The sequence below is a fragment of the Mandrillus leucophaeus genome, unplaced genomic scaffold, assembly GCF_000951045.1.
Source record: "Mandrillus leucophaeus isolate KB7577 unplaced genomic scaffold, Mleu.le_1.0 Scaffold221, whole genome shotgun sequence".
Taxonomy (NCBI): Eukaryota; Metazoa; Chordata; class Mammalia; order Primates; family Cercopithecidae; genus Mandrillus; species Mandrillus leucophaeus.
The window spans coordinates 644,789-663,987 of NW_012102266.1; the positions used below are offsets into that span (position 1 = coordinate 644,789).

Consider the following 19,199-nt stretch of genomic DNA (forward strand, 5'->3'; position numbering starts at 1 on the left):
AAAAAAAAAAAAAAAAAAGGTTAAGATAAAAAGAATGAAAAAAGATGTAGCATGCAACACTAAATATAAAAAAATGGATTTAATGATTTTTTTTTTTTTTGAGATGGAATTTTGCTCTTGTTGCCTAGGCTGGAGTTCAATGGTGTGATCTCAGCTCATTGCAACCTACACCTCCCAGGTTCAAGCGATTCTCCTGTCTCAGCCTCCCAAGTAGCTGAGATTACAGGCACATGCCACCACACCTGGCTAATTTTTGTATTTTTAGTAGAGATGGAGTTTTATCACATTGGTCAGGCTGGTCTTGAACTCCTGACCTCAGGTGATCCACCCACCTTGGCCTCCCAAAGTGCTGGGATTACAGGCGTGAGTTACCGTGCCTGGCCAATGGCCATATAATTAATGGATACCATGGACAAGGGCAAGAAATATTTTGAGATTTAAAAAATGGCATGTGTTTTTAAAGGTCATTAAGATTAAAATTAATTAAATTTAAAACTTTAAAATGACATAACATTTGTTAAGTAGACTTAACAGTCCTAAGCGTATGCTAAATTATCAAAATGCATGAAGCAAAACTGACATAATTGAAAAGAGACAGAAAAATCCATAATTTTAGTTGAAAATTTCAATACTTTCCTTAACTGAAGAAAAGATGAGTATCAGTAAAAATATAGAAGACCTGAACCAAATACACCTAATTGATATTTAGAGATTATACTCAGCAATTGTATTAATAGAATACAAATTTTTTCAAGTATAAATGGGTCACTGGCCAATAGATGCCATAAGTTATAAAAGAGGTCTCAATTGAAATTATACTGAATATATTCTCTTACCAGAACAGATTTAAACTAAAAATCAATAACAATATATCTATTTTAAAAAATAAAAATATTTAGAAAGTAAACAATCCATTTATAAGTAACTCATGAATCAAAGTAGAAATCATGGTGCTAATATGAAAATCTTTTGAACTAAGACTATATGGTAGAATACAACTAAAGCAGTGGTTAGAGGGAATCCTATAGCTTTAAATTGTCACATTAGCAAAGAAGAAAGCAATAAAATTCATGATCTAAGTTTCTACCTTAAAATGGTAGAAAAAAATAAATATAAACCCAATGTAAATAGAAGCAAGAAATTAATAAAGGGCAGAAGTCAATTAAATAGAAGTAAATTAATAATAGGGGTAATCATTAACACCAAGAGTTGATTATTGGAAAATATCAAATAACTGATAAAACATTAGCTTATCTAAGAAAAATAGACACAAACTAAAAACATTAGAGATAAGTGACAAAATATTATTCTTAGAGGTATTATAATATAATAAGGAAATACTATAAACAAGCTTAAACCAATGAATTTGACAAGGTAAGGGAATTACTTTCTTAAAGATATCAGTTACCAAAATTGACACAAAAAGAAAAAGAATATCTGAATAGCCATATATATAATATATATATAAGAATATCTGAATAACCATATATGTGTATATATATATTGTGTGTATATGTTTGTGTGTGTGTGTGTGTAGATTCGTACTTGCACATGCCAACCAACTTAGTAACCATGTAAGTCTTGAGAACCCTGAACTTCACAGTTAAGGTAAATTGGTGCTGCAAACCCATATGAGGATTTGATTTGCCTTATAAATTCTCAAGAAAATTGATTTTCTACTTCCACTTAGTACTAAAGTTAATATAGATACAGTTTCTTTTTTCCACCTTTTGTGGTGCAGTTTCTATCTCTCCACCACAGTGAAGTTGTAACCTGGTGTTCTTGCTTTATGCAGGGCTCTCCTACTAGAGCTCACACTTTGTAAAGGCCTTAGGTTTTGTTTTCTGTCCACAGAGTCCCTGTAGCTCTCAAAGTCTAAACCTGCTTACCAGAATCAGGTATAGGTGGGTCTTCAGAGTCAGCCTAATTCTCTGGCTTCCTGTTCTCACTTTGTTTTTGGTATCTAAGGGTTCTTTAATTTCTTTCCAGTTCAGAAGTGTTAAGGATTAAACATTGGTGCCCTCCCCCTAAATTCATGTTAAAACCCTACCCCCTAATGTGATCTTATTAGGAGGTGGAGTCTTCGGGAGGTAATTAGGATTAGATGAGGTCATGAGAGTGAAGTCTTCATGAATGGGATTAGTGTTCTTATAAGAGTCCCAAGAGAGCTTGTTTCCTCTCTCTCTCTGCCATGTGAAGACACAGCTAGAAGTCAGCAGTACGCAATTCAGATGGAGGGCCCTCACCAGAAGCCCACCATGCTGGCACCCTTGATCTCACACTTCTGGCCTCCAGAACTGTGAGAAATAAATTTCTGTTGTTTATAAGCCACAAAGTCCATGGCACTTTGTTACAGCAGCCCAAGTGACTACATGACAGGTACATTATAAAAAGTTTTTTTTCTTTTGAATTTTGCTCATTTTAATATTTTTTAATGAGAAGTTGTCCATAGTGCCTTACATACAAAACTGCATGGAAGGTAAGCAGACGCATATGACCTTCTCGACATTTTTTAAAAAACTCGTGAGCTGCAATGATTTTGCAAAGATACAACATAGATCTATCTGAAATATTTTCCAGTTTACGCTTTTTGATAAATTACTAACAAGACAATAATGCCACAGTCTTCAGAAAAGCAAATAATAATTGCCATTAAGAATACAGTTCAAAGAAGGAATGATGAAAAACAATAATTATATTGGGAAGGGATTAATTATCTCTATAAAATAATGTAAGTTTGACGTAGACAGGTTAATTTGTTTAAGAATGATCAGATTGCCAAGGTTCTATTTTCTTTTCTTTTTGCTAAAGCTATTTCAAGATGAATATTTCCAATGACTTCCTTCCTATGCCCAAAGGAGCCTTTAGGAAATGTGATTTATGAAGTGCATCTATTTGCCAAGTCTCTAGGACTGAAATCTGTGATTTTAACACAGTGTCATTTCTTCTTTACTCCAAATTTGCCCCTCATCCATGCATCCCACATTAGTAAGTGTTACTATTACTTGCCAGAAACCTAGAAGTCATCCTTGAATTTTTATCCTCTATCAACACACATCTATTTTTCAGCAAGTTCCATCAGTTCAACCTCTTCAACGTCTTTGGAAGCTACTGGGTGTTTCCTATTTCTATTCTTTCGCTAGGTTTATGCAACCGGTCTCTTTGCCTCCAAGAATGTGTGCTCCAAGGCACTCTTCCTCTGATTCATCAGAGGTGAATTATTTTTTCTGAGTTAGCAAGTAAGGAAATGTGCTCTTGCATAAACATGGTAACATGCTAGTATTTCCAACATTGATTTAATCTCCAAAGCAGCATTCAGTCTGTTTAGGGGCATAGATAGTATTTCTTTCTACAAGTAAAAGACCCTGCTCACTTGGGCCTAAGACTAAGCACAAGGAGAATTTACAGTAACTAACTGAGACAGATATGTGATTCAACTTTTAAACTAAGTGGTCTTTTAAAAACAAAGAGTGATTGGAGACTTATGTTTAGAGGTCACTAACAGAGAAAAATGATGGGATTTAGTACAATTGGAGACAACGAGTAGAGAAGAAAACAGTCATTTCATGATTTATACCCTTCTGAGTTAATTCTATACAATTAGTTGATCACCCTGGTTTAGAAGGGGAAAAAGAGGTTATATGGGAGAAGTTTAAAGAAAATGTGTTTAAATATGACATGTACTTTTAAATCACACGTGTTGCATGGAAGACAATTACTTAAAATAATAAAACTAAAAAGGAGGCAGCATGGTTCAGTGCCTAAGAACCCAGATGCTATCCCTAGACACCTCGGGTTCAAATCTAGGTTCACAGCTTCTTAGATGTATAACCTTGGGCAAGAAATTTAAAGTTTCTGTCACTCTATTACCAGATTTTAAAAATTGGGAAATTAATAATGCCTACTTCATAGAGGTATTCTGAGGATTTATGGATATATGTAATGCACTGGCCTATACTAACCAAGTGTGAAACATCTTTTTCTTAAACAAATTCACTCAAAAAGTCTGTAATTTCCTGTGTGCCAGACTTTGATTTAGCTATTGTAGACAAAAGAACAAAATGCCTTCAAAAATTAACAATGGAGATTGACATTAGAAAAGCAAGAATTTGAACAAATAAAAAAATCAGATAAGGATAAGTGTAATACAGAAAATAAAGCAGGACAATGTAATAGAGAGTGGCTTGGTTAGAGGTCAGTGTACACGCAGAAAAAGTAATAATTTTGAGTAACTGAAATGATTTCCTGATGCATCACACTAGAGCAGTTAAGAAAGTGAAGGATCAAGGAGGACTCTCAGTTTTGACATAAACTACTGGATAGGAATTAATGAATATGATGAGCTGAATAACAACCCCCCGATATCTATCTATGTTCTTAAAAGATATAATATCATACAAAATATCTTCTCTGACCACAAAGGGATGAGATTAGAAATCAAGAACAGAAACAGAAAATGCACAGATTTGTAGAAATTAAACAACATACTATTTAACAACCAATGCAACAATGAAAAAAAAATCTAATCAGGAATTAGAAATTATCTGGAGACAAATGAAAACTCAACATGCCAAAGCCAAACCTTATGGGACACAGCAAAAGTTTTTCCAGGGAGAAAATGTATACCTATAAACCCTTACATTAAAAAAGAAAAAAGTTCTCAAATTAACAACAAAACTTAACCATGTAAGAAACTGGAAAAACAACAAACTGAATCCCAAACTAGTAGAAGAAAGCAAATAAGATTAAAGATAAGTGAAACGTAGAATAGAAAACAATAGAGAAAAATCAACAAAACTAAAAGATAGTTCTTTGAAAAAATCAACAAAATTAACAAGTCTTTAGCTAGACTGACTAAGGGAACAAAAGAAAAGACAAGACTCAAATTACTAAAATTAGAAATGAAAGTGGGGATGTTATAATCAATGCTATGGAAATAAAAAGGATTATGAGAGTACTATAAACAACTGTATGACCATAAATTAGATAACCTAGATGAAATGTGCACATTTCCCAAAACAAAACCTACCAAAAGTGAATCACGAAGAAAGAGAAATCATAAATAGAACTATAATTAGCAAGGAGATTAAATCAGTAATCAAAAATCAAAAGCCCTGGACAAAACAGCCTTTTTATATGGTTTTAGGTAAAGGTCCAACTTCATTTTTCTACATGTGGATATCTAGATTTCCCAGCACCACTGGAAAAAAATGACTGTCCTTTCTCAGTTGAATGGTCTTGGTACCCTTGTTGAAAATCATTTGAATATATATATATATTCCTGAACTTCCTATTCTTTTCCATTGGTTTAGATGTCTGTCTTTATGCCAGGATCATACTGTTTTAATTGCCGTAGCTTTGTAGAAAGTTTTACTATCAGAAAGTTTGCATCTTCCAGCTTTGTTCTTTTTCAGGACTGGTTTGACTATTCAGGGTCACTTCTGTATGTAAAATTTCATATGAATTTTAAAATGGGTTTTTGTATTCCTTCAAAAGATTTCATTGAAATGTGAATGTACTCAATACCACTGAATTCACTGAACTTGACACTTAAAAATAGCTGTGACGGTAAATTTTATGTGATATATATTTTACAATAAAACATTTTATTGAGGGGGGAAAAGATACCCATATCCTAATCCTTGGAACCTATGAATGCTACTGCTATGGTCTGAATATTTGTGTCCCCCTCCTAAAATTTATATGTTGAAATACTAACCCCAAGTTAGAATTAGAAGCATTAGAAGGTGGAATCTTCTGAGAAGTGACTAGGTCATAAGAGCTCTGCCCTTATAATTGGGATTAGTGTCCTTATCCCAGAGAGCTAGCTAGCCCCTTACACCATGTGAGGACACAGCGAGAAGATGCCATCTATAAATCAGGAAATGAGCCCTTAAAGGGCACCAACTCTATTAGTGCCTTGATCTTGGACTTCTTGGCCTCCAGAACTATCAGCAATACATTTCTGTTGTTTATAAGCTACCTAATCTATGGCATTTTTATAGCAGCACAAATTAAGATAATTGCCATCTGTGGCACATTTTAAAAAATTACAGATATTAAGTTGAAGATCTTGAGATGGGAGATTATCCTGAATTATCCAGGTAGGCCTTAAGTACAATCACATGTATCCTTATAAGAGAGAAGAAGAGGAAAATTTGAACACAGAAGGAAAGGAGAAGGCAATGAGACCACACAGGCAGACAATGGAGTGACAAGGCCACAAGCGAAGGAATGCTGGCAGCCACCAGAGTTGGAAAATACAGGGAATAGATGTTCTCCTAGAGTCTCCAGAGATAGTGTAACACTGCAAACACTGACTTTTGGTCCAGTGAAACTGATTTCTGACTTCTGGCCTGCAGAACTATGAGGGAATACATTTTTGTTGTTTTAAGTAGCCAAATTTGCAGTAATTGTTATAGTAGGCATAGGACACTAATGCAGTGACATTCACTGCAGTGGAGAACACCAAAGGAAGAAGAGGTTTTAGCATGGAGTGGAAATCAAATTTTTTATTTGGACTTTTGATTTGGGACTTTCTGTTAGGCTGTTCTTGCACTGCTATCATGAAACACCTGGGACTGGGTAGTATATAAAGAAAATAGATTTAACTGACTCTCTGTTCTGTGGGCTGTACAGGAAGTGTGGTGCTGCCATCTGCTTGTCTTCTGATGAGCATCTCAGGAAGCTTACAATCATGGCAGAAAGTGCAGCTTGAGCAGGCATCTCATATGGGGAGAGAGGGAGCAAGGGGCAGGAGGGTGGGGGGTGCGTGTCACATACTTTTAAGTAACCAGATCTCATGTGAACTCACTATCATGAGGAAAGCACCAAGAGGATCGTGTTAAACCACTTGTGAGAAATCTGTCCCCATGATCCAATCACCTCCCACCAGGCCCCACCTCCAATATTGAGGATCAGAATTTAGCATGAGATTTAGAAGAGACAACATCCAAACTATATCAGACTTATAATTTCTGAGGTACCTATGAAACTTTTGATAAAATAAACGTGTAAAACAATAGAGCTGGATGTAATTCCCTAGGGAGAAAATATAGCAGAGAAAAGATCAGGACCTAGGCCTGAACCCTACAGTATGGGAACATTTGGAAACATAAAGAGGCTGAAGACCTCACAAAAGAGACCAGTAAGGGGCATCCAGTGGTCCTATAAGTGTTTAATGAAATGAGGAGAGGTCAGCAGTTTTAAATGCTGTTTACAGGTCAAGTAACATTAGATTTGTCAACATAGAGGGCATTTGCTGACCTTAAAAAAGGCATTTACTGTAGAGGGAGACAGGAAACAGGACTGGATTGGTTAAAGAGACTGGGAGGTAAGAAATTGGAGACAGCATGAAGATGTCACCTTTGTAATATTGCCTGGCTTATTCAGTCACATGTGTCAGGTTACTATAACCCATGCTATAATTTAGAATTTTGTATAATTGACAAAATTCCATATGACATATCTATATATTCCTTTATAGCTTGGAAAAAAGAAAACATACATGCAAGTGTAATAACCACTTGTCTGTTATTGAATGAATGTATTGAAATTGTCTAGATTATGGCCAGTGTCTCTAAAAATTGGATATCAGGACTTTTAATCTGTATTTGGAAATCCTGTATGATCTATTTGTACCACAGTAGGTAAAATAGATTAAATACCAATGCATATATTGGGAACAAATGGTAATAATTGGTAATGAGTGTGTCACATGATAAAGAATTCCTTTTACTGTCCCCTTTCCTCAAATTTTTCTACTCCTAGAAAAAACTTCTATTGAAAAAAATTCAATCTGAGTGTAGATTGTGTATTTTTGATATTGCAGAGTAGAAACAATCATGTAAGCTGAGTTGTTTTTATGTACAAAGGATTCCTTATTGGGACATTATTGCTCATTTAAGAAAAAATAGGGAGCACATTATTTTTGTTACAAAAAATAGGCTTGAGAGCTTTTTGTGTGTGTGTAAAGATAATAGAAACACAGCGTTACAATTCTGGAAAATTATTTAGTCTTCTGCCTGACATCATCATATTAGGTCCCTCTATCTCTGGATGCCAGATAAAACCTCATTTCACAAGATTTAGATTGAAACTTTTTTTTTTTTTAACATATGAGCATATATATTTTGACAACTTTTTTTTTCATATATTTAAAAATCATGAAATGACCTAATTAAACTATTAAAATAACTGATACAGTACTTTTCATAATAGTTAAAAATGTTAAAAATATTTTCTTCATAGGTGAGTTTTCCTAAAATGAGGCAAGAGAGAGAATCTTTTTCCATTAAAAAATCAAGTCCTTTAGTATGTAGAACATTACTTCAAAAATGCCACAAGATTTCCTGATGAAATGATCATTATATATATACACATAAATTCATTTATAAATGCAACTAATATGTATATGTGTGTGTGAATGTATGTATATATGTGAAACAAATATAGTTATGGAATATATATGAATATAAATCATACCCAAATCATTCAATGAGGTTTTTGTTTTGTTTTGTTTTGCTTTTTATCTTGGACTAACATGTGGAAGCAATTTTTACCCCTCAAAAACATACAGACAACCAGATTGCTTTTGCTCCTGGGAAGTCCTTGGGAGAGAAGGAAAAATATTCCTACTTAATATGACAAAAGATAGTTCCTGGGAAGTTCAAACATAAAACTAGAAACAGATTGACTTCCTCCTCATCATAGAACTCTCAGGGCAGGGAGTTGGGCTCGTACTTGGATCTTCTCTGTGTCTGTAACACAGGTTACCTAAATAGCTATGTGCCGGTTTTTCCTCCACAACTTTGATTCTTCTTGCTCCAGCAGGTATCACCAGCACTTCTACATAACCTGTAAGGGTGAATAAAACATGAAATAAATCTTGAGTTCCTTCAAAATCTCTTTTCTTGATTGACTTGCCTTTTGTTTTCCTTTTGGTTTTGGTTATTGCTATGATATTTCACTACTTACGTAAAGAAAAATTTTTATATATAAAAGCTGTCATGATGTCCAGTGAAGTTTCTTGGAAAGATGTTGAGCCTACAGCACTATGGAGGACAAACAGGCACTTTTATTTTATGTAAAACAACAAAAAAAAGCTCATTGATACCTTATGAATTGTAAGGAAAGAAAAAAACCAGTGGAACAGCCTGGTTAGAAACACAGTGGATCGTGAAATAGAACAGAAAACCTCAGATTTTGTTGTGGGAACTTCTTTAGGTTAGAAAGTGTGGGGAAAAAGAATATATAGCTGGAGAAAATATATCAGGCCTGGACTAAATCCCTGGAGTACTGAAGTATAGGACAAGAGAGACCAAGCATTTTCTGGAGGATATTAACAAAGGATTTTGAAACTGATGCTGGAGACAGAAAGTGTTAGGTCACACCAAGCAGTCTAGGGTCATCTCTGAAGATGTCAGACAGCTAGACCCCAGGCAAAATTAGGTGCTTCTCAGGAAACATTTTTCAGCAGATGTTAGGGATATAATGCTTGAAGAGAAATAAAATAATAAGGTAGAGTGAGATAAGAGAAAATGTGTAGAAAAATACAGACTCAAGTTTCACTTAGTGCAGAATAGTGAGAACAGATGCCTACCTTTGCTTGAATAGTTATTTTCCAATTATATTAAAATATTGTTCTTAGTAGTTCTGTGCAGATCCATGTATCTTATAAAAGTCTACCTTCTAAGCTTTAAAAAAGGCACAAGACCTAATTCCAGAGTTGTCTCCTATTTATTAATTATTCATCTTCCTGAGAATATTTAGGTATTTGGCATATACCAAAAGGTAGCATATACCCCACCTGGTGGCAGTGGCTGGAATTAGTGCCATGTGCTTTTAGAATCGTAATTGCCATTCAAGAACACAGTTTGTTTAACTATTGAATTGCATATTTCAGCAACACTAAGCCATTCTCAGTAACACTAAACAAAAGCACTGTCAGTTTTTCACATGAACAAAATACGCAGCAATTAAAATGGAAACAAATGCATAATGGCTATTTGCACATAGAAGTCAGGTATGTGACTTCTGCCTTCAGTGAGCTTATAATTGAATTGGAAAGACAGGCATAACTACCTTATATAAATGAGTTGAATATAAATGGCAAATATCATGTTAAAAAGGTAATATGCAAAATGATATGGTTAGTTCTCTGCTGAAGATTATAAATCAGAGTTGTTTAAGCTACTACCTTCAAGGCTTCACTGCTATTTTTATTCACAGAGGTAGGATTTTTTTTTCCCTGTTAAACATTACTCATACTTGGGAAACAATGTCATCAGACAGAATCACTATGATTCAGAAGAGAGAACAACTTATAAAGGAAAGCTTCACAAAAAAGTAAATAGATGAACTGCCTTTGGAGAATGGGTAGGCTTCAGATACATACAGAAAAAGGATGAGTTCGCTGTGTATAAGGAAGAGTAAGGGATATGTGGTGTGGTTACTGGTACTTGAATGAAATAATTCTGATGGAATGAGAAGATGTAAGAGAGTGGCTTTATTAAAGAGAGTTTAAATGCATGCCCAGGAGAATGAATTTATCAATTTGAAACTATCGAACATTCTATAGCAAGGTTCTTGGTAATTGGATCCTGGCTTCGAGAGGCTTTGTCTAACAGTGATATCCAAGATGAACAGGGATATAGTTGTGGGTGACAGTGTCAGGACACTAATGGTAAAATCCAGGAGTAGTGGAGGCTAAGGGAGAAAATCCAGAAGATACTCTGTAGAAAAAATTTTCTGAACTTAGTAACCAAAAGAAAGTGGGCATAATAAATATTGAATACAATGCTTTATTATTAGCTATGTGAGAATGGGGCATCATTTACAGGAACATGGAAGTCAAGAGAGAAATCATCTAGTTTTGGTAATAACTGAATAAACTTGGTTTTGCAATTTGTATCTAACAAAATGGTACAACACACTAGTAAAACCATCCAGTAAGAACCCTGTAACATCTGGAATCTAGAGAAAGGTCACGCTACTGACGTAGCTTTGTGAGATATCCTTGCAGAATCACCAAGTTAAGGCATGGAAATAAGTGGAGAAAATCAAGAAGAGAAATCAAGGACTCAACTTTGGTGACAGTCATAGTTTTTAACAAAGTGATAAAAATAAATCGGGAAAAAAGATAGAGGAATGTGACCAGGCACAGTGGCTCATGCCTGTAATCCCAGCACTTTGGGAGGCCGAGGCAGGCAGATCACAAGGTCAGGAGATCAAGACCATCCTGACACGGTGAAACCCTGTCTCTACTAAAAATACAAAAAATTAGCTGGGTGTGGTGGCACACGCCTGTAATCCCAGCAACTCAGGAGGCTGAGGCAGAAGAACCACTTGAACCTGGGAGGCAGAAGTTGCAGTGAGCTGAGATTGTGCCACTGTACTCCAGCCTGGGTGACAGAGTGAGACTCTGTCTCAAAAATAAAAATAAAAAAGAAAAGAAGAAGAAGGAAGAAGAAGGAGAAGGAGAAGGAGGACATCTGGTCTGTTTTGGGAAGTGGGACCCTATGGATGAGAATATCTCAAGAAGAATTGCTGGTGAACTGTCAAAAGCTGTATGTCAAACATGAGGCATCAAAGAGAAAGATGGCCAAAGAGAGTCTTCTGAGTGTTCCAGTCAAGAGATAACTGTTAATCTCCAAGCAAATGAATTCAGCAAAGTGTTGGGAGCAGATGTTGAACTTCAGAATATTAAAAAAGAAGAGTAGATATAACAAAGTAGAGCTAGTATGTGCAAATTCTTGTTTGAGTTTAATGGTACTCTCTGAGGTATGTTATACATTAGAGCTATAGGTATATCTAAGTTTATAGCTATATTTACAGTGATTCTCTTTTATTGAGTTGGGATGACTTAAAGGAAAGGTTAGACTGATTTTCAAGAAGAGAGGTAGAAAAATATTAATCAAACACATATGAAGAGAGAAAGCCAATGACTGGGAGTTAAATACTTTCAGTAAATAAGCCATTTGGCACAATTAACAGTGTACTGACTTAGAAGCTTAGAAGTTGGATCATGAAGCCAGTGAAGTCAATATTGTAAATTTGATCCTCTTGTGCACTTTACACACAATAACATCCTATTTTATAACCAGAGATCCCATTTTTAATCAGCCATCTTAAAATGTTGATATCATTCTTCATCTTCACGGTAACAGTGAAGTAACAAATGCCATATTTTGAAAAACTGTATGTGCTAATCATTATTATAGTTACTTTACATAAATTATTAATTTTAAGCATAATTATAGTCTCCAAAGTGGATATTACACTTCTAATTTAATATGATGACAAAATAAAGATAGAGGAAAAAACACACTTTCCAACACTGCATTGTCAGTAATTAGTTGGCCCAAGCTTTGAACTCAGGTCTGTCTGTTTCTCCTGTTCACTTCCTGCTATAATTCACTGCCTGCTATAATTCACTGCCTGCTATAATTCACTGCAACTATTTCCTAAAATACAAAAAAATAGTTAACACTAGGACTCTCCCACTGCTGTGGCAAACAACTACACACACAAAAGCTCTTACAGCATGTCCTCCTTATACTTCATTTTCTTATACAAAGAATAAAACATTTTATGCCCATTTTCTTCTTAGTATATACTGATAACTATGCAGTTCAACAACTGGCCAATACGTAATTTGCCTTTCATTCCTCTAAAAATGTATCACTTAGCTAGGCAAATTACAATGGAAGACATGATAAAGTACTAAGAAAAAAAACAAAAACAAAAACAAAAACAAAAAACGCTTCTTGAATTTATTTTCCAGCTCCAACAAAAATGATTTAGCAAACTCTAAGTAGAGCACAGGGACTGAAAACACCCATGTGTGTCTGTATGTGTGTTACTCATAACAATATATTCAACGTGCGTGGCCAAACTGGACAAAGAGGGCTGCATGGCCTTTAAAAAATTCTAGGAAGTACATAGCTATAGGGATAAAATCATCTCAAGAGAAATAAATACAACATTCCTGAAGTCACAAGTAGATGGTGCCTGTGATAGAATTAATAACTCATGCAGAATTTTTAAAATAGAACGTTATACAAATTTAGCATTTCATTATTAAACTAGCAAATATTAATGGATCACATACTATGCTGATAATTACAAATATGGTGTTAAACAAAAATAGCATATTTTTTTTCTTATCGAGCTTAAGGCCTAATGGCATAGGAAAGACAAGTGAACATAAAATTATAAATGTGACTAGAGCCAAACGATATGGATACAAACATGGTAAACATCACTAAAATAGTCACTAGCCATAGGAGGTATCACTTCTGGGATCACTTCATTAAATAAATGATATTTGAACTGAGAACTACGTGATATCTAGGAATTCATCCATCAAAGCCAAGAGAAAGCTGATCGATACACATTTGGAAATGCCAGATGTGGGTGTGTGTGGCAGAGGCTGGTGGGTGGCAGCAGGGGCATGGTCAGTGTAAGCACCTGTAAGGACTCAGAGAAGGAAGAGGACCTTGGTGTGACAGGAGACTGGAGAGACAGACAGGGACAACACATGTAGACCTTAAGGTCCAAGCTAAGAATTCTGGTTTCTTCCCTGTGAGCAATGGGAAATTAACAGAGTTGTAAGGAAGAAAGTGGCCTTACTAACCTTTAATATTTGTACGATATTAGGCACTGCTGATGTTTTCCAAATAAACATGGTAGGTAAGTTTTAATATAACTTACCTACAGCGAACAAAAGTAGAAATTAAAGTGGAATAAAAAGGGGATTTGAAATATCTGGGAAAATATATATTCACATAACTACAGTCAGAATAAAAAGAGTCACTGATTTTTAATGGTATTTCTGTTTTCTATGCTTAGTGGAAATATGAAGTGTTACAATTAAATAAAGGCATCAGTGCTAAGTGTGCATCTGTATTCTGTGAACTGTTTCCAGGCATACTAAATAAATATGAAAGAATATTCTTTAAAACTCTAATATCTTTAAATTTTTTTAGTCTTTCAATTTTTTTTTTGAATTTCTGCACTATAAAAAAAAACTTCTGCCATCACAATCAGGTGGAAAAAGCTTATTATAATTACATTTCCTAGTTGAAAGTCTGAGAGCCTGTTTCAGCTAAGTATTTGTTTATTTATTTTTTCTAAATGAGTGCTGGCAGATTTTTGATGTTTGAGACCTATCACCTTTTTCACCACTTTGAAGACTGCGAGTTTGATCTGCAATTTACCATAGGCCCTACTCATTTCCGGGCTTTAAGATGTTCGGGCTCACTTATCTTTTATTCTGTTTAGGCCTAGCAAACAATTTACATTCTTACTTTAGAAGACTGTGACTAATTTTCTCTTCTGAAGGACTGTTTTATCTAGAATGAACTGTTTTCTCGATTACTCAAACATAAATGGCCTGTTCTTTGTATTAAAATTAATTCATGTATTAGGCTCAGAATTCTTGTTCTTTTCAAAAAGAAATTTAAACTAGGAAAATGTTGGTATATGTAATATAAGCATATTAATGATGAAAACAGCATATTTAGAGTGGGCACAGTGGCTCATGTCTATAATCTCAGCACTTTGGGATGCCAAGGTAGGAGGACTGCTTGAGCCCAGGAGTTGAGACAAATCTATGGAACATAGTGAGACCCATCTTTACAAAAAACAAAATTAAAAAAAAAAATTAGCTGGGCCTGGTGGTGCATGCCTCTAGCCCCAGCTACTTGGGAGACTGAGTTAGGAGGATTGCTTGAGCATGGGATGTTAAGGCTACAGTGAGCCATGCACCACTGCACTCCAACCTGAGCAACAGAGTGACATGCTGTCTCAAAAAGTACAGTATAATTTTAAAAAGAAAAGAGTATATTTGACATAAGCATATCAATCATGAAAATAGATACCAATATTAAGGGTACAAGACACATGCCCAGGAAACAGACTAATGTAAACACAGAAAATGTTTGCTGCTTTCCAGTAAGCTTAAGATCCTGAGTATAAAGCATTTTCTGTACATAAACCACATTTTGGGATCATTATATTTCAGTAAAGACAATATCATATTTTGTTGTAAATTACCTTAAATGTATACTATGTAGATCATTCATAATTTTAATCTCACATTCCCTGAGTATTAGTATTTATAGACGAGAAAACAAGAGAGGATGAACTCTGCTGTTAAATCTATTTGGAACATTATCTCACATCTTCTGACTCCTCTTGGTTGTATGCTACACTGTCATGGACCCTCTGTTTCCAAAAATGTACTCCCTGATAATGTAGCAAAAACATTAAGAAAAAAATAAAGATGGAAAGCTGAAAATCTCAACATTACTATTCTCAATGGTTGCTTTAGGCTGTTACAAATCATTATTTTCCAGTAGACATCATTCTTTGCATTGGAGAATAAGGTCTGTAGAAACCTGATAACATTAGCCAATGCAAATTAGATTATTCCCTTGCTCTTCTAACTTATTAAATGTATAACAGATGACTTCATATTTTCATTATTGGGAAATGGGCTTGTTAGGATTTTTGGCTCATATCACATGTATTGTATGTCATCACAAAAATCATTTAATACCCATTGCAAGTCTTCAATAGAATTAGAACTATAATCTCTTAAGTTAAATTCAATGTAACTTGTGTCCCCAAAGATTGCAGGGATTAATATTTATGAAAAAATAAAGAAAAATTACCTGCTCCTCTGGTGTGATTAAAATCCCCTTTAATGATCTTGCATGATTTTCCATTGCCATTGCATACACCACAATGATCTTCCCTTGCAAGAGACCCTAATAAACCATCACAGCCAACTTTCTGTAACAAGAGAATGATAGCACATCATAAATAGAGATATTCTTTTTTGTTTTACTACTAATTTGGGACATAGTCTCTATAAACCAGATATATTTAATTGTAAAACTTATAAAATGTCATATTATAAAATGTCATATTCTCCGGTGCAAGCTAATACAACAAGCCAATGTCAAATAACATAATCTGTAAAATTACCTAGATAGTGATGACAGCTAACCTACCTACATACCTTCCTCTCTCTTTCTCTGTTTCTTCCTTTCTATCTATCTTTCTATCTTACTGTTTCTTTCAGATGGGGTCTGGTTCTGTCACCTAGGCTGGAGGGCAGAGGCTCCATCTCGGCTCACTGCAACCTCTGCCTCCCAGGCTGAAGCCAGCCTCCCACCTCAGCCTCCCAAGTAGCTGGGACTACAGGCATGTGTCACCATGCTGGGTTAATTTTTGTGTTTTTTTGTAGAGACAAGGTTTTAACATGTTGCTCACGCTGGTCTTGAACTCCTGAGCTCAAGTAATCTGCCTGCCTTGGCCTCCCAAAGTATTAGGATGATAGGTGTGAGCCACTCTGACCAGCATAGAGTATCTTTTATAGTAAGTATTAAATTACACCATAAAGTAATTTGGAAAAAATATTATTGAGAAAAATGTAATGTACGTAAGTCCCAAAGGAAATCACATTTCTATTAAATGCAACATGATTAGTTTAATTCCTTCTACTCAACAAAGAACAGATATACTTCACTATATGGATGGCTTAACTTTTAAAGTGATTGTAAAGTAAGTGCTAAATGGTAAATATTAACTTTCTGGAAAACTGAGCATAGCTGTTTATTTTTACTACAGTTCATAAATCAACTGTAGTTTATTTTATCCCTATCTCCTTTGGCAGCTAGCACATGAATGTGAGTAAGAACTCCTCACAACCCATGGTTGCTTTAAGAAAACACGAACAGTTGGGGAATTAATTTTTATAAGCTCCCAGAAGAATTTTGTTAATATGAATCTTCTAAGGCCCAATCAATTGCCTCTTTTCTTGTAAATAATGTTTGCTTCCCATTGATGAGCCAAAATTGTACATACTCAAAGGGCAGAATTTAGTATGTCAGTACTGTCAGAAATAAATGGTAATATTACACAATTCCTCCTAATCAAGATGGATTTGGAACAGAGACTGATGATACATCCATTTATAATAGGTTCCAATTATTTTAGAGGAAATTTTAAAATATTAAATGTAACGGAAAGAAAAGCAGAATCTTTGTGACTGGTGCTGCTGGTGTTGGGGTAGGGGAAGCTAGCAGATTATTAAATGCAGCTGCAGGATGGATATGCTGGGAGCAAAAGTCACATTAAAACTGCACAATACAGCATTCCTTCTTTTTGTCAAGGGGGTCCTATCAGTGTCAAGAGGTACAAAATGTTAGCACAGAACTCTGATCAGCAAGTCAAAGCTTATTCAGGGAGAAATAAAGAGAATGTCTAGATGAAAGAAGTAGCCATCACAGGAAATGCTCAGAACACAACCAAGTATGTGAAGAGAACATTAAGCAGGAGCCTGACCTGGGAGTCCTGGGTTGAGAAGAAAAGTCTCTCCGTGTTCAAATGGGGAAAAAGTTGAGGAGAGCTAGAGTGTTTTTGAAATGATAAAAGTATCTTTATTGCTCTATCCAAGGTACCCAGATTGCCTCTTGGCAAATGGTGAGAATACAGTAAATAATAGTTCAACTACGAAATAAGTTGGTACTTAGCAGTTTCTTAGTTTTTCCCAATCCTTTAACTAGGATATTACAAGGTCTGTAAATCCAAAGTAAAAGTAAGGAATAGACATATATACTACAGGTCAATAATCATACATTTAAAAAAAAAAAGATAAATATTTTGTATCTTATAATTGGTAGTTTTAAGTATCCACACATATCAAAATATGCTCACATAAATCCAAAAGTTGAAGATGAACTACTTTGAAGAGGCAGTGCCACGTCACTGGTAGCAAGTACCTGAGGTACCACTGGTGTGTGGGAGATACGCAAATAACATGATCATACAGGCTCCAGCCTTCCTTATCGTTTTCAGTAAGAGAAATGTCACAGAATCAAAATGGGTCACCAGAGACAGTTGTCTGCTTTCGATTGCCTTTCATTCACTATGTCTGTAATGCTGTATTCAGCTTTGGTGCTATATATTCAGTGATAAAACACTCTAGTCAAACCCCCAATTGCTAAGGGTTGTCAGAAAAACTAAAGAGGCGTGTTTTCAATTTTATTGAAAGACTAAATGAAGCATTTTAATTAAAAAGCCAGAATCTTGAAGTGTTTTAATGCCATTATAAGTCACAATCCATTTCAAACAATTCTAATTTAATTATAATCATCAGGTCCACATAGTATTTGTGCAAAATCTTTGTTGTTTTTGCTGTAATTTTAATTTTTACCCAGGGACTTTGTAAAAGATTTGGCTTATACAATACTGTTAAGTAAAAAGCATAGCAATTTAGGCTATTATATTTGACATACACAATTTAAAAAATAAATTCATTTAAGACATACAATAATCTAACAGATTTACATATAATGATGAGATGAAGGCTTCAATAGTAGAGCATATCTGAAAACAAAATATGTATAGGTGAAACATCTTTAAATTATATAAATCAAATAAAATATAGATATTTTTTAATGAAAAACTACATTTTGGTAATTGCCATATTCTGTTAAAGAATAAAAGAAATTAATATATAGTCAAAAGACTGCTTCTTATGCCAATGGTTTTACATGATTCTATGCTTTAAACCTTATAGCCTACTGGCAAAATACAGAATCTCAGAGCTGGGAAAGCATTTAAGTTTTGTGTTGTTCCCAGCTTCTTACCCAGAGGTGCATATGCTTCTATTGGACCATGGATTGATCCATTCATTGTTTGAAATTGTTTTCAATTTTTGGCATTTGTGTGCATGTATATGTATATGTGTATGTGTGTGTTCAGTTGTACATTTTTCTGAGGAAAAGGAAGTTCATTAAATTCTCAAAGGAGTGTATATAGCACAAAGTCAATGACCAATGGTCTACCAACTTTATTTTACAGATTAATTAATGCATGCAAATATATTTTAAGTGATTTGCCCAGTAACAGTTTCCTAAAGGCTGTCATGGACTCAGTGCCACTCCACTCAGCAACCTCTTTCATTGCTAAAGGATTTATTTTTCTCCTGCTTCTGGAAGGTTTATCAGAAACTATCTAGACTAAGGAAACCTGCTTTCCCCAAGGTTGTAGCCACTTCCTGGGGCAGCTTGTATCCAAACAATAGTAGATGCTGAGAGTAAATGGCCTGATTTTCTCACCCAAAATGGTAACAACCCTCAAGCCCCATGCCAGTTTAAGTGCTTCCCACGGGGTCAGCTAAGGTC

The 19,199-nt window shown here is 34.9% G+C and overlaps 1 protein-coding gene across 1 annotated transcript in view; it reads right to left on the reverse strand.

The window, feature by feature from the left end:
* The window catches only part of ADAMTS19 (ADAM metallopeptidase with thrombospondin type 1 motif, 19), a 293,732-nt gene that overhangs the window by 69,975 nt on the left and 204,558 nt on the right, over positions 1 to 19,199 (reverse strand). Inside the window, exons 16-17 of the mRNA XM_011981215.1 lie at positions 15,678 to 15,798; positions 8,776 to 8,856 (exon numbers count right to left, since the gene is read on the reverse strand). Of these exons, the coding sequence (XP_011836605.1) occupies positions 8,776 to 8,856; positions 15,678 to 15,798 (202 nt within the window). The remainder of the gene's footprint in view (positions 1 to 8,775; positions 8,857 to 15,677; positions 15,799 to 19,199) is intronic.